The 17,271-nt window shown below is 33.7% G+C and overlaps 1 protein-coding gene across 3 annotated transcripts in view; it reads left to right on the top strand.

Annotated features, from left to right (window-relative positions):
- The first annotated feature begins 4,733 nt into the window (after positions 1-4,733).
- The window catches only part of Axn (protein axin), a 32,344-nt gene continuing 19,806 nt past the window's right edge, over positions 4,734-17,271 (top strand). For all 3 annotated transcript variants that reach the window (XM_088233854.1, XM_088233853.1, XM_088233851.1), the window contains exons 1-8: positions 4,734-4,825; positions 8,302-8,383; positions 10,393-10,501; positions 11,785-11,932; positions 12,783-12,931; positions 13,552-13,666; positions 14,294-14,428; positions 15,344-15,486. In XM_088233854.1, coding sequence (XP_088089980.1) covers positions 8,350-8,383; positions 10,393-10,501; positions 11,785-11,932; positions 12,783-12,931; positions 13,552-13,666; positions 14,294-14,428; positions 15,344-15,486 — 833 coding nt within the window. In that variant the 5' untranslated portion in view covers positions 4,734-4,825; positions 8,302-8,349. The remainder of the gene's footprint in view (positions 4,826-8,301; positions 8,384-10,392; positions 10,502-11,784; positions 11,933-12,782; positions 12,932-13,551; positions 13,667-14,293; positions 14,429-15,343; positions 15,487-17,271) is intronic.

The raw sequence follows: 17,271 nt of genomic DNA, 5'->3' as shown, positions 1-17,271 counted from the left end.
AAAGAAATAAATATTTTATCAATATTTCATATCGACTTTGTCGGGAATCACATCGTGACTCTATCTAAAATAGACAAATGCGATATTAAATATAAAAAAATCGGCGATTACTATAAAAAATAATACAACACATTGCATTTGCAAAAAAGCAAGGAGTATCTAATACAAAAAAGTGACAAATATATTACAATTACTATGGCGACTGCTTTTCTTGAAATTTGGCTTGTCAACCGCCGGCTAAATGCAATAAATAGCATGAAAAAGAATAAATAACTAATTAAAAATAGCAGTTTTGGAATATTTTCCATATTTACACCGGTGAAATTCAAACATGTGGTTGCGCAGCAGGATTATTATGCGTCGCGAAACGTAAATATTTTGACATTTAACATTAGGTGTTCACAGATGTTCCATTCTGATCGCGAATACGAGATTTATGATACTAATTAAAGCTCAATGTTTTAAATTGTTTTTATGTAGATTCTTGATTTTGGCATTGTCCCGACGCCGACAATACTTATAAAGGAACATTTATTATAATATATATTAATGGAATGGAAGCATTTCATGGGCGCGAAGTAAGAGAAAAACTGAATGGCGGATTTATTTATGCTACACGTGGCTATTTTAGTTTCTCTTATTTGTTTATGTATTGTGTAGATACTTTGAGCGAAACCCGAAGCTTGCGATTTCTTTTGAATTAAACGTGATTTAAATTTCCTCATTTTCTTTCATCCCGCCGAAGGGTTGGCGGACCCCTTTATAAGCTGCCCGCCCATTCATCCCTTTGACCATTAATACATTCGGCTTTTTGAACTTCACCATACCGACCCTTCACTCTTTACTTAGAAAGCGCTGTCTATACCTCTTCGATGGCGCTGAAACGCCTTCCAAGACGATAATTCGAAGACACCTCGCCTAAAGCAACGACAAATTGATACAAAAAATAATTACACAACGAAAATGTTTTACCTTGACGTTCTCCCACGCAATCGCTACGTAAAGCTAATCTTTGATCACTAAATTGCGGAAACCCAGTAGAAACGTACGTCTGACTACAAGAATGTTAGTCTCGAGCCATGTTTGTCTTTATCCCTTTGAGTGTAGTGGATCCTAGATTGGTTTCATAGATTCTGCGCTAGTTTGGACGAGTACGCTGACTTTTCCACTCGACCGTGTGTTGCGATGATTTAACACGTCCTTTGAAGATTTCCCGCCGTCACTTTGATGTCGATAGATGGAAGTTTTCGCGGTCTCTTTACGGCGGAAAGTGAAACCTGTCGCCTCACAGAAATATTGCTACTATTTTTCATATTTTTCTGACGCACGAAAAAAGACGTTCTCTTGTTTTTAAGGTTTAAATACAGAACGTGTTAGAACATTGTTTAAAAATAAAAACTTTGTTGCCATATACGTACACAAAAGTGACTAAGTGTTTTATAATGGAATGGGAACCTACCTATGTAGGTTTAATTAAAAACAACTCTTTGAAAATATAATTTCCATTTACAATTAAAGCACCTAATAAGGTAAAAATATGTGTGAAAGTAGATAGGCAATCGAGGAATTGAAAATGCTTTGGTGGAATGTTTGAAAAATAAATTTAAGTAGCGATATCCTTCTAGCCTCACGCGTTTATCTACTAATTTATTTGACGGATAATAATAGGGTTTTATAAAGGCAAGTTAAAATATAGGAAATTGTTTTTATAAATCTAATTGGCGGCCTCCGTAGTATAGTGGTCAAGACACTTCGCTAAGGCACGGAAGGTTCCGGGTTCGGTTCTCGGTGAGAACACAAAAAAATAATGCGATTTTTCTCAAGCCTGGGTGTTCTGAGTTGTAATTCACCACTGTAATTGGGCCTCATGGTCTGTTGTGGTACAAAAAAGAAAATCGAGTTAGTAAAAAGTTTTACAGTCACATGTTTACCAAAAATTTTTATAAGTCAAATTGAAAAATATTTAGATCTCCCGAAATGGGCAAAATGCTCGATTTTTTGTGAAAAACATGGATTATAAAATATTTTTCTTTCAAAATATACAGGGTGTTCATTAAACCCTGTCACATCCGAAACCACGATTACCAGTATGAGCAAGAAGACATATTGGCACATAAAAATATTTTTTTAGAATAAAATTTAAAAAAAATAAATATCAAAAAAGCGAATAAAATTAAAAAAAAAAAACGAATAAAATTAAAAAAAATTAAATATCAAAAAAGCAAATGGTTGCTTACTTCTACAGGGGTGAAGCGAGGAGAGGGAGGAGGGAATCTGATACTGCGCCGCGCTCCCCTCACTTCTCCCCCGCGGAAGTAAGCAACCATTTTTTTTTTTAATATTTCATTTTTAAATGTTTTTTTTTTTAATATGCTTATATGTGTTCTTGCCTATACTGATCATCATGGTTTCGAATGTGACAGGGTTTAAAGAACACCCTGTATATGTATATATTGTTTTTAAGTATAAAAGTGTGAAGTTTTTAATGTTATATAACAATATTAAAAATTTTATACCTATATTTCGGTCTCCCGAATTCGATGTAAAATTATCAATTTTTCACAAAATTTAGGTTCTAACTCGCACCCTAGAAATAATTGCATTCTATTTTGACAGTCGAAAAAGTGAAACAATACGGAAATAATTTATCAGTGCTAAATATTTCTCAATAAACATACAAGAAGACCACATATCTTTGGTTGAAGAACCAGCTTCAACATATTTTGGACACTTAACTCCACCCAGTGGCTCTGGGAAAAGACGTTCATAATTTCATCAATAGTTAAATTGGATTCAAAATATATTAAAGCTCTTGGTTGTGAAGGTACCGTGTCAAATATATGGAGGCTCTAATGGATCCATTTTATTATTTAAAAATCTTGAAAACTCCCAGAATAACCTTTCCGAGCCTGAAGGAGAAAAAATCTTTAAGTGCCTGAGGAGGGTACTACGAATACCGCAGCTAAAATTCTAAAAATACTACTTTAAAAAATGTATCATCATGATCGTCGTGGTAGTGTTTATAAAGCTGGTTCATAATGTTTCTAGTTTTCTGCGGAATTCGTATGATTTATAAATCCACCTGGTTCAAGAAGAAGTATAAAAATTGAAAATGTTTTCAGGCGTTGCCTAGTATGTAGGTGAAATAATCAAATAGTATGAATCTCACCCGCAACATTAAATGTTTTTAGCTCTTTAACTTCGCAAACGTCAACAGATGGAAGAATCGAAGGAATATAGATGTTCAAATTTAGGCAGAGTGTGTAAAGTGCCCACTTGAACCAGCCAATGGCAGATCATAAGCCCCTGACTTCTATATTCCTTTCTCTAAAAAGTTCTTCATCTCTTTTTATTATTATTATTATGGATAACTTATAAAGCGCCATTTTCATAATAAAATACCTCAAGGGCGCTTTACAAATTGATTATATAAAGAAATAAATTGAATTAAAACTTTTTAAATTTGTAATTTGAGAAAAACAATGTACTTTGTCATCACATGCTAAGGATGTATTCAAACGATTTAAAGAACTAGTAGGTTTGAAGTTTTTTCCTAAACATCACTTCACTCTCACAGTTTCGCATCTCTGCTGGGAGACCATTCCATGCCGTAGGGCCTGCGACCGCAAATGCGCGTTTGCCGAATTTAGTGCGCTGTTTGCGTAGAGGTATAATAACTTTTCCTCTCGACGTAGATGTAGCTGATCTAATCATAAGACGTCTTTCAGCTAGTTCATCTTGAATGCAGAAATCCCTTAGATATTCCGGAGCAGAGTTGTGCAGTGACTTATACATAAGCCCACATAGAGCCAACGTGTATTTCACCTTCTGTGGAAAACGTAGCCAGTGTAATTCCCGAAGTAGTGGAGTGATATGACTGAACTTAGAGATTCCAAAAATAAGTTGTAATATGTTAATATTAACAACTCCTTAGGGGGTTGAATCCAGTCCTTGTCTACAAAATTTGGACAAACTTAAAACATTGTTGATATTTAACTGTCTCTGGATTGACACCTGAAACGTAAAACTGATCACCTTACCTTCATATGCGCGGTGCCCTATGCACCATAATATTCAGATAAAGGTTTGATGATAACTATGATATGCCAACTTTTGCTAGTGATCTAATTATTACGCCAGTCCAAAATGTTGCTGTCAACATTTAACCGTTTTCGGAATAAAGTTTTCGCGTTTTTTTCCAGTCTGGTGATAATATCTTCGAAAGTTTGTTGATCATGTTCTATTCTTCCTTATTGTTTCATTCCATCCCCTGCCTCCGCTTCACCTCCGTATTCATCGGAGAAAAGCGGCGCGTTGAGAGGTGGACAAATAATAGCGAACTACCCGAACAACGAAAAGCACTCTGACGGATTCATCAAATATTTAGTCTGTCTCGCAGCCACTTATCTTACTGTATCCGCCATGCACTTATCCGCCTTAGAAAACCTCGACAATGCTCGCTTTTATTTATTCATCGCTCTATTTTATGAAAACTAAAGTCTTATATTTGTATTTAATATTTTAAACTGTTTGTACGCAATCAAATTACTTTTATTTACAATTTTGTAAACAGCCGCCAAAATTTGTTCCAAAACTCACAAACAACTTTGCATATTGACAGCTCTACGCCCTCTTTGCATACTCGATCGTACTATAAATTGCCATTCCCTGTTTTAACATCCGCGTCGGTTTCGTTCTCGTGACTTTTGGTAGATGGTGCTGGCAAGCTGTCAAAAAGCATCATCACTTGTGTACCTGAAAGATGCGCGTCCGACTGTGAAAATATCATATTTCTATTTTCAGATGGAATTCGTTTTTATGCTTGGTATATATTCCTTTTGTTACACATTTTTATTAACCTATTAACAATTTAGTCTACATTTTTGGTTACTTTTGGTAGATCGCAACCCGTTAACAAAACCTCTAACAACCACCTAATATGAAGACTACTTGCATTATTAAATGATTGTTAGTGTTTTTAAATGTCACGCTTACCGCACATATAGTAATTATTTATTTTTATTAAAGCTTAAAGTAAGAGAAAACCGTATTTATTAACTAATTAATTAGTAGGGACCATCATAAATCCAAAACGAAATGTTCAATTGCATGTGAACATTTGTTGAAGTTTCTCTGCATGGTCATTTTATTTCAATTATGTTTGTAAAAAAGTAATAATAAAATTGAATTCTCCACATTTTAAACTCTGGTTTTCGAATGAAACAATGTTTAGATACCTCTTTTGTTAAATTGTTTTTAACCTTAATTTTAAACACCAAAAAGTTCATTGATAACCTCATACCAGGGTAACTTATTTAGAACTAACTATGGCGTTGCTAAAAATGTTAGTCTGAAAATAAATTAACAATAAAAAGCGTGCAGTAGAATATCATAGCCAAATCAACCGTGCTTAATAATTATTGGTTAAATGAAATATCATAATTCCCATTGTGTACGCTTGTAATAATAGAGGATAATATTTCTTACCGATACAACTTTCCCAAATCAAAGTTTGGCATTGAAAGGTTTTGACATGAGTCAGCGAGCTCAGAGTGAAGTGTGGTGAATATCGATCGGCTCTGCCACGCGCAGATTTCCCCCTAATGGACGGGTGTAGTCAGAATAATGCACCGACAAAAAATATTATTATCAATATTAAAACCGATTGTTGATTTTTCTTGCATCGATTCTATTGTATATTGTTAATAATAACTTGCCACGCGCAGATTTCCCCCTAATGGACGGGTGTAGTCAGAATAATGCACCGACAAAAAATATTATTATCAATATTAAAACCGATTGTTGATTTTTCTTGCATCGATTCTATTGTATATTGTTAATAATAACTTGCCACGCGCAGATTTCCCCCTAATGGACGGGTGTAGTCAGAATAATGCACCGACAAAAAATATTATTATCAATATTAAAACCGATTGTTGATTTTTCTTGCATCGATTCTATTGTATATTGTTAATAATAACTTTTTATGAAATTTTCTTATTGTATAAGTTTATTTTATGAATCCATGCGACTTTTGAAATACGTGCCACAGAAAATTTTAATAAAAATTCAATCCTTTTTGTTACAAACATTTGTGTTGAAAATTAAAATATTATTTTAAATCATTTGGAAAATAAAGCTTTGCTTATCACTCAAACCAGCTAAAAGCCTAGTATGGCCAAACTTCCACATTCTAAAATGGTTCTCTATTTATTTATGTTGAGGTAGGAATGCATTTAATGAATCTTCTTTAGGATAAAATTCAGTGATTGTCTAAAAAAAAATTGAGCACACTCAAAATATTATCGAAAAATTACTGCTAATGAACATAAGAAATTATTTGTTTAAAAACACTAAACGTTAAGTTATTTAAAATTTAATTAGATTTATATTTTGAGAATTCATTCAAATAAGCATATTGAAATTAGTTATGTGTATAAAAATTATTACTTCTTACAGAAAGATTAAACTTATAAAATATACATAAGAGAATTAGATCTAGGTGTAGAAATATAAATATAATTTATTATAGATATAAATATTATTTTTATAGAAACTGTTAAAAAAAACACAGTAAAAATTTAATGGGTAGTAGTAATGTCATGCTCATGGTGTCTGTGAGTTAAAAAGTTTTTAATATGGAGGGAAATAAAAATTAATATACATAGTTTTTTAATGTACACCCGTTGCACGGTCCGAGACCATTGTGTTTCCTCCGAGTCAATATTCCAAGGGGTGGAGAGATCCGTCCCGCTGTACTGCTTGTTCTCTCTCCATCCACTTGCTATTCTGACATTGATCTTGCCAGTCATATCTTACCCGAGCATTCTAAACTGAAGTCTGAAAAAACCCCGGAGTTTTAATTCTTTATTATCCAATTTCCAAAGTTACACAGAAAGGCAAACAAATGATGGTAAGATAAAAATTACATAATTATTTGTGTTGTGTGCACTCATTCATAAAAATATGATTTAATTTGCTGTGGCAGCATTACATTTTTACGCTCTATTGAACTCTGCTACCTGGGTATTTATCTCTATTGTATTCTATCTAATGTTATGAATGCAACTCCCATATCCCAAATTCTTTTATTCCTATTTCATAACAATATTTTCATCCCTGTGATAAATTAATGTATTATTAATAGAAAAAATATTTCTTTACATTTTTTGTGAAGCAATTAATGCAACGCTACGCAAAAAAATGTATTGATTTGTCGGACATTTTGCTGTGCGCTATTGAGATTCCGAATTCTTATAAGCGTGCAAGGGGTGATGGGTCTATTAGAATATTTTTCTAAAATTAGGGGAAGTTAAATGCTATCGATCGGCGTCTGTTTTGTTATTATATTTGGTGCGTTAATTTCTTCCATCTTCTTTCTCACGGCATTGTATATTTTATGTATCTTTTCAGTATTTTATTTGTTTTGTTTTTATTTTTAATGCCCGTACAGCTTTTATAGACATTTCAAATTTTATAATTATAGGTACACAAACAATATACATTTAAAGAAATACGGCAAGAAAATAGCACAGGTATAAATAAATAAATTCCGGAAAGTAGACGAATCATAAATATTATAAGTTTTTATAAAACAATATCGTCATTCAACAAAAAGATAGAGATTTTTAAAAAGAGAATATTCAGATTTTATAGACGTTAAGGAATTTATAGGGTGTATGATCTGTTATTGGCTATTTAAAAATATCTCTTTACGCTTACACAATTACATAATTATTTAGTCAGATAATTTATTTGTGTTTATTTAAATATCAAAATATTTAGCATTAGTACAAATAATAGTATTTTTATGATGGCAAAATAGTTTTCTTTTTCTAGTACAAAAATATTATAAATTATAATTTGGGAATTTACTCTCCTTTTTCAATGTTATATAAAGATATATTTATGTAAGCAGCCAGGGCACAAACTATTGTGCCCACGAACCTGCTCCAATTTGCTATAAAATATTTTGTGAGCCAACTTCATCAACTGAATTTCAATTTTACATTTTACACCAGTAATCTTTGCTGTAATATGTTAAAAATAAATAAGTAAAGTGAATCAACCTTATTTTGGATATTGATTTTATTTCACTTTTCAAATTTCATGTAATGAATTTTCTATGAATTTAAATGTTAATATAAAAATACCCAGTAATTAGAATAAAATAAAGCTATCTTCTCTGAGTTCTCTTTCAGTAACACAAAAGATGTCGATATCGGAAGAGATACGGTTGAGTAAAGACATTGCTTTTTTTTGTGAATATTAATGAATAAAACGTGTTTTTGTTTGTTTCAGTGTCTGTCTCGCCATGCTGTCCGCGGGTGGGAGCAGTCCCCCTGCGCCATGAGCCACACCCCTGTCGGAGGTCACCCGCAAGGTAACCTGCCTTTTTTTACTATTGTAATTTTAAGCGAGCAGTTTAAAGCTGATGTGCTTAAATTTATTTTAACAAATGTTAGTTGTTGGCTTTTGTTGACTTTTCCAAAACAAATCTACCCCATTTTGAAGTTATTGAGGCAGCTTATTCCAACCATCAACAACCTTATTCTTAAGAAAATTCTTCCGTGGTTTTAGGTTCCGTGAGACTGGCCTCGAAGTCATCTTGCTTTAGTTTTAATATGGAATCCAAATTCGGGCAGCTTTAGTGACTGTTGAGTATTTTATATCTTTCTATCAAGTCACCCCCTTTTCGCCATTTTTGCAGCGTTGTAAGTCTGAAAGTTTCCAGTCTCTGCACATATGGAAGCCGTTTCGAGCTTGGCAACAGCTTTGTCGCTCGTATTTGGACTCTTTTTAACAAGTTTTGTAAAATTTATATATGGAAGTGTATAGAATGCCGATATTATCAGCCCAGTGTACACTCAGTTATAGAACCATAAGCATGTGGCTGACCAAATGGCATACAGCAATTTGTATTGACAGCTCTTTATGCTTTTCCGATATTTAAGTGCAACAAAAATGTTTCGGGATGGTAAAGTTTCTTCTTTCAATGCAGGGTCGCCGAAAAACAAAGAACCTCCCGATTCTTGCAGTTCAACCATTACTAGTCACATAATTGAAGCCATTGGACTTGCCAAGACCCCCCTGAAGGATTTCTGTTACACGTCATTTATTTATTGATTTATTAATGAATTCCGATTTACATTTGTTACATATTCATGAACATATTATGGCTTTTTAGGCTGTACTTGTGATAAGCCATCTTAATTAACAACAAAAAATACAGATTAACTTGAAATTATAAAAATTACCTACGGTCAAAAATTAAAATTAAGAATAGAAATCTAAATAAAACAAATAACACGAAATACTTACAAAAATAATAAAATATAAATCATACATATTGCTAGCCCAAAGCAACAGTGAGATATCTCTGAAAATCAAATTCTGAGATTATCAGACTTCTAGGTCACTTCTAGGTGCAAAGGGTCTGACTGAATCAAATTATCATTATTAGTAGATTATGAATACTATATTTTCACATAAGTAAACTATCTATCTTCAGTATTTTATTAATTGAAAACATGAATTTTTGAACATATCTCAAAATTCTAAATTTCGGGTTTATCTCGCTTTTGCTTTGGGGTAGCGATATGTAGTTTGAACATAAACAACCAGTATATAGAAAAATATAATAATTAAAATTAATAGAATATAACACAAAAACAAAATGGTAATAATAATTAGATTATGGTATATAAAGTGTAAATTAAAGTAATTAATAATGTAAGTAAATAATGTTTTATGCGATTTTAAATAGTTTCAAAATATAAAAAAAGGAAATAAGGATAAGGAAGGAAAGAAATAAAGAAAAATTTGATGAATTAATAATGAGTGCAAGAAAAAATTACGCTTGTCCTGAACCTCAAACAACTTGAGAACCTCGTCCTCATCGATGTGCAGCAGCCAATTGCGAATGTTTCTCTTAAGCGCGTCTGCACTTGTGGAGTTCTTTATGACTGCTGGAAGATTTTCAAAGAATTTAGGGCCAGGAAGGTAAAGCTCCCCTGTGCCAGCTTCGAGTGAGTGGTCGGACCGGTGTAATTTATCCTTCCTTTATAACATAAGATTTGATATTATAAAAATACATGGAATTTGTGGATATTCACAATCATTTTTATTTATTACTCGATATTAAATGTGATCCTTTCAAAGTAATCACCGTCAGATATAATACACTTATGCCATTTTTTAATCCTCAACATTTTTGGAATCCAATTTTTGGTATGGCGGCTCAATCATCTCCTTTACGATCCTGATATGTCATCCTTTCATAGTCCTTCAAACTAGGTCGATCAGTGTCAACCTGTCATTCATTAAAAAAATATTTTATAAATTACTCTGAACTTCCGTAAAAACATTTGACTAATTTGAATTTGTTTTTAGGTTGGGAAGGAGGCAAGCTTGCTGACAGGTCGTCTCTACCACCCGTGCCAGGGGAGGAAAGGGGGCGCCCCCCCGCATATTACAACGAACATGTATCCCACCATTCCAGGTATGTCAACACGCAGAATTTTCATTAGGATTCAGAGTGTGATGACTTGTTTTATTTTGTGGATTTTATGCTGTTTACAGAATGTCCACTAGAAAGGCAATCTTTTAGATAATACTGATCTTTTTTGTAGATATTTCTTGATAAAAGCTCTCATTGTTAATGATTTTGATAAAAATATATGTTATAAGTTTAGTTTCCCCACTTTGTTGTATTTGCCATGTATTCTCCCCTCACCTTTTAACTAATAAATCTATGTATATATATAAATATATATAAAAATTTAGGTTTCGTATATTTGTGGTCGCAAATCTCGGAAAGTAATTAATGGATTGACTAAAAAATTTTACAGAACATCGCATTTTAGTAGAACAGTGTTTCTTTATACTTTTTATTTGGAAGTTTTAATGGAAACGGAACATTCTATGCGTTTTAAATTGACTCATAATTTGTCATAGTTAACAAGTACTGAATTATAGTTCTACTCAGTGCTGCTATTTTACCTATTATAGCCAAAGTTACAAAACTTGATTTTCCGTACAATAAAGAATAAAAAGAATTTGATAGGATTTAAAAATCCAATTATATCTGAAAAATTACCATAACTATTTTCAATAATTTGTTTTCTTTTGCCACAGCGAAGTGTGGCCGGGTTCAGCTAGTATGTTATAATTATAGACAAAAAGACTCGATGTATTCATTCGTACCTAATGGTGCACAGGGCACTGCATTGGTACACTAATCGCAGTGTATCTTGATCATTTTTGTTACGTGAAGGATGACCAGTCTTACGCTTCAGGTACCAGTCCAGCGACTATGAACTATTTTAGTGTAAAATCATCCTTTTAAATAAATATTTCATATCAACCATGTCGGGAATTGAACCCGAGACCACTTGCATGGTAGGCAAATGGTCTGACCATTTCACCACGAGGCCGACCTTATACAGTGTTTTTGTTTTAATTATGTAATATTCTTAAAATTTAATTTATCCATTATTTTTATTATTCTTCGTTATAGGCAGGCAGCCTTTGCTGATGCGCCTATATCTCGCGTACTGCTTTTTGTCTGCGTTCTCCTTCCTTCAAAAAAGCATCAAACGGTTTTTGAACTGGTTGACTGAAATAGAATGGACAATTAGACTTGACAATTTATTCCAGTCTGAAACTACCCTGCTGGAAAGAAAGTTTTTCTTGTGATTGATGTGGAATTGGGGACGAAAGAGCTTCCTTATGTCCGATTATATCTATGAATTTGTAACCCTGATGATGTATTATTGGGTGCAGGTATTATGGAAGCAGCAAGGCTCCCCCTGTGCCACGGCGCGTGTCGGCCCCCGTGTACAGCGGAGGCCCGGGCTGCTCCGGGAACAAGACCCCCTCTACGCCCCCCGCCTACCTGCGCTGGGCCCTCAGTCTGCAGGACCTCTTGCAGGTGAGACCACCAATTTCAAATTTTTTAATATATTGACTTTCTCTACTGACATTTCTTTCCGCTTTTATAATAGTGAATTCATATTTTGATTATTACAGTAAAATTATTTTGTTATAATGTTTACCGTACCTACTTTAAACATACCACAGAAAAAAAAACGTATTATTGAGACATTTTTTTAATGAGGAAATTTAGTGGTTTTTAAATTTATTTTTTTAAATGTTTGTTAATAGGCTGTAGTAAGTCAAACAATATTAAAAAAAATAAAATTGTATTGTATCAGGGCTATGATTTTTTAAAGTTTTATTATTTTTAAATTACACCGCATGCGACGTCACAAGATCTCTTCGGTGAGTTCTGCTGATTGTGAATTGGCTTCCTGTAAACCAGAAATCTATCACAACACTATCATTTGTTGATTTGGAAGAAGTAGGGACGTCGTTCAAAGTTGTTCATAATTTTTATAAATTTTTTATACTTTGAGAAACCATACAATTAAATGCTCTTATTTTTATCGCATGTAAAAAAACATTATTTTATCCAATTTTCCTTAGCAATGAACTTTCTCGTTACAATGTACATGTGAGTATTTAAAAAAATGAAATAAGTGCGTATACAAAATTAAAAACATTGACTTATAAACATGTAGTTTAGGAAGAGTCTGAAACTGGTAATTTTAGCATGGAAAACATCTAAATTTCTTGGTAGGCTATTCAACAGACCAATCATCCTTCCCACAGGCAGGGTGGGGAGAATGTAATATATTAAAGGATGTAATTAATTACAATAGGCAAATTTTAATATGCCAGTTTATGTTCTCTGTTGTCTTAAGTAATATGGCTGTTTCCAGGACGCGGAGGGCGTGCGACTGTTCCAGAAGTTCGTACGCGAGGCAGGGTTTCAGCACTCCGTCCGCCTGGACTTCTATTTCGCCTGCCAGGGACTTAAGCAGCACAAGGATCCGATGCAGCTCAAGTCTATGGTGGCGGCCATTTACAGGTAATAATGTAGCCTTAATATAAACATTAGAGGCACTAACAAATACGAGCTACATATAATATTTATTATATAAATAAAACACGAGTGATACTTTAATCCACAAATTTGGAATATCCAGTGACCGGTTTCATCGCTTTCGCGACATCTTTGAGACTGGTATCTTTATTAAAAAGTTAAATGTATTTATACAGAACAGAGGTAAGGATACAAAAATAAAATAAAATACTTAAAGTCATTAAAATAGCATTATATCAATTCATTAGTTAACCCATAGAAAATTTGTTGATAATGATCCTTAAGATAAAGATAACTTTATTTAATTTACTTACATATAACTTTGAATTATGTATCCTTACCTCTGTTCTGTATAAATACATTTAACTTTTTAATAAAGATACCAGTCTTGAAGATGTCGCAAAAGCGATGAAACCGGTCCCTGGATATTCCAAATTTGTGGATTAAAGTATCACTCGTGTTTTATTTATATAATAAATTACAATAAACTTCCATCAAGAATTTTCACTTACAAACTTAAATGTTTTACATATAATATGTCCATTTATGTTCTTAGTAAACTAAGGTAAGCGAGTGTCTTCTGAAAAATGTCTTTTGTGTTTCAGTTTCATCAAAAAATCGCAGCTAACGATACCGGAGGATTTGCGGCGGAGGGTAAAGCGCATCTTGAAGGATGAAGAGGAGATGGACACCAGTATCTTCAACTGCATGCAGGCTGATGTGAGTCAAATCATCAAATGTTAAATCATGGGTTTTGATAGAGCGGCGGACCATAGTGTTGTTCTTTCTTCGAAATGAAAACAGTTTGTGTTATTTCGATCTTCCTTTATTTCCTTGACAAGCCTCTTCTACTACGTGAAGCAGGTTGCTGTCGGGCTGCTCGGATTTCAAATGGAAAAGAGGTCGATACCCGTGCGTTCCTCGTATATATGAACTACGGAAACGCACGAGGTACCTACACATTTCAAAATGTGCAACAATATTAATTGAGTTGTCAGTGTCGCTACATTGCAATCCGAGTAATATAAATGAAATAATTAGGTACTTGACTGAGATCCTAACAGGTCCTCTGTTCTGTGTTTAAGTTATACAAATCAAATTCACATTATTGCTTGTTCTGTCGATTTCACTATAGCTTCATAATTTATCCCAATTTATAAGAAGTTTTTTAACCTGCTGATTAGTAAAAATATCATTTACGCAAAAATAATTAACTAAGTTTAAAATTTAAAACTCAGCTCTCATTCAGCCTCGATAATATGATTGTTTTTCAAACAAAATTCCCAAATAAATAACAATACTTTCAATGTAATGTTGTTGACGTTCACAGTAATGTTTTGTTGACAGGCGGAAGCTTTGATAAAAGAGACGACGTATCTCTCCTTCCTGAAGTCAGATGCCTATATCCAGGTGGCGGCCGGAGCACCGACCACACACACCTCCTCCAGCGGTTCTCTCTCCAGTTCCTCTAGCGCTAAAGAGGTAAGCTCAATAAAGGGTTGAAATGTATTAACTATTTATTGCATTCATGTATTATTATTGTGCTTTATTAAGTTAGTAGTTAGTTAGGTAGAATGAAAAAATATTTTTTTGTTTTAGTCAAAGTTCATTATAAATTTTGATAGTGCATTTGAAAACGAAAAATATGGTAAAGCAGTTTTAACTGAATAGGTGCGAAGGAATTAAAAATATGCTGAAGAAATGCATGTGTCGAACAAATTGCTATTGTCATGAAGTCCTGTCCATGCGCATTCACAGGAGGACATAGCGGCCACGCATGGTGGTGGAGGTAATAATTGTTCTGCGGAGATAACCTGCCCGTCTATCTCGGTGACAATACCTCTGAACAATATTTTGTCCTACAAAATGCTGTTTACACCTGGACATCCCATCCCAGTCAGAAGAGATTTTTTTCTCAATCCAATCAAGTGCATATTATGTACTTCTGGATTACCTTCTTTCAGCATAAAGATGCTAAGGCTACCAGATTACGGAGAGCTCCTTCAGGCAGCTTTTTTCGTTTGGCAACGAGCAATTTTTCCGTCTATGTGGGCACCGCCAAGGAGACTTATGTCCTCAGATGCAGTGTGCGGTATGCGATGGGCAAGCAGTTTACAGGTGGACAATGGTCGAGCCCTGGGACAAAACGATATTAGATTATCCACGTGTAAATGGCCTTTTATTGTCAATTATTTTAACACTCTGTCTTTCTTCTTTGCCACATTTTAGAACATAGGATATTAAAAGAAAAAGATAAAATTATTTTGTATTCTCTTCTCAAAAACTATTCGTCTCTTGAGATATGCATAGATCTTAATTTTTATTTTACTTAAAAATACGTACTGTACAGAGATTGTTAACATTGTGAGATGATAACATCTGTTATTTTTTCTTTAGCTTTGTGGTGGAGTCCTGCCCCCCCTTCCCACCCTCCACGAAGGGGAAGAGCTGAACACCTCGGTCCCGGTGCCGGCCCAGCGCCTTACCAAGGAACTCCTCATGGCCACAGTCACGAGAAGGCACAATGAGACACCACACGGGTAAGTCAACTCAAACAACGCCACGTTGCTTCTTTACAACCTGTCATGTGATATATCGGCTGTCGAAATTTAAAACCTACTAAAAATCAGAGATTCAATTAGTCCTTTATGCAGTGTAGTGGTTACTGCATTTAGCTACCATTCCTTGTCTCAGATTCAAATCCCTTTTTATAAAATTTAATTTCTTACAATTTACCGGGTTTTGAATTTGAACAGTAATACATATCGCATATCCGATAAAATAGTCATAACTTAAAAAAGAAAAATTTCCAGGAGAGCTAATAAACTAAATTAACACGTCTTAAAACCGTGTATTTTTTATGTTTATAAAAAAAATCCTTTTCACCCTTAACTCTTCCTTCCCGGTAATGTGTAGCTATTACACATTGCATCTAATGATTTTAATATCTCCATAAATATAATAAATTGTGTATTAAGATTTTCGGTATTCCTCCATTATACATTTACGAATCAGTTAAAATATTTTGTTATTAAATAATTTATGCTTATTGGGAACAGAAAAAGCATTCTAATAAAAAAATCAGAGGTAAATCACCGATACAATGTGTCGAATGTTGCAGAGTACGTAGTAAAAGAGTAATCCTTATATATAATTGTCTCGTACTCTCTTTACATTTCACTCTTGATAATACAGGATATATAATCGGGAGCGAGAGAGACAATTTCACGCGTCACACGTGCGAACAGCAAAGTTTCTAGTACTTCTCCCAGAAGCCAGTTAATAGCTATTCAACTTTCGTCACGGGCGGTTCTTTTGCCCGCGCTGGGAGTATGAGCTAATGGGTTTTTCACATTTTTAGCAATTAGATTGAAAATATTATCACTTTTGACTTTAACTATAAATAATTGCAAATTAATAGGACATTTTTCTGATTTACAATCTCTCATTTTTGCATGTGTAATGACTACACAGCACCGTAACGCCCGCATGTTTTTGGGACTACTGTCCCACGGTTAAAAGCAATCCCAATGTGTATTTATATATTTAGATATGTTTTAAAAAATGCCATAATATTTTTTAAAGAAAATCTCGATTATTTTTAAGGAAATAGTTGAAATATGACACCGTTTGAAAATGGCGGCGTTCAAATAAGTGTTAGTATATATATATATTTTTTTAAATTTATTTACACCTTTTATCAAAAATATAATTTTACGCTCACTTTGCCCAGCTAACATACCCCGTTCCAAGCTAGGCAATTACATTATAATATATGATAATAGTTAACAAATTAATAGAGAGCACAGACTAATAAAATAATAAAATTAACTAATAAACGCCCAGAGGGCTCTTACAGTATACAGTTAAAAGTACATAAAGTATTATAGAAAATAACAAAAATAAAATCATAACTATTACACTTAACATGTAATTCATTCTAAAAAAAAGGAAATAAAGTGAAGATGAATAGAGAAACACATTAAATAGGGGAAAATTGAGGGGATGGCCATTCGATGGATAGGATAGCTAATTTGATAGCAGCAGGATTGGTGTGGAGCGAGTCCAGCAGCTCAGTATAAGTATTAGCCGTTCTGTGGATGCTCACTGGGGGAGGGGAGAATGGTGGGTGAAGTTGGTCCTATTGTACTCACACTGGAACATGTGTCGGAGTCTGGTGGTCCCTGTGGGTACACGAAAGTTTATCAGGGACTTGTGGTAATTTTGGGCAATCTATTATGGTGCATATCACATCATATTATATGTTCCTTCTAAGCCATCAAGCTAGATCTATGTAAAAAGTTTAGCATATGAGAGTTTTTTTA

The sequence above is a fragment of the Micrasema longulum genome, unplaced genomic scaffold (assembly GCF_059751315.1).
Source record: "Micrasema longulum isolate JH-2025_06_02 unplaced genomic scaffold, ASM5975131v1 h1tg001157l, whole genome shotgun sequence".
NCBI lineage: Eukaryota > Metazoa > Arthropoda > Insecta > Trichoptera > Brachycentridae > Micrasema > Micrasema longulum.
Note: the sequence above shows the minus strand (reverse complement) of the source record. Positions and strands in the feature narration are given on the sequence as shown.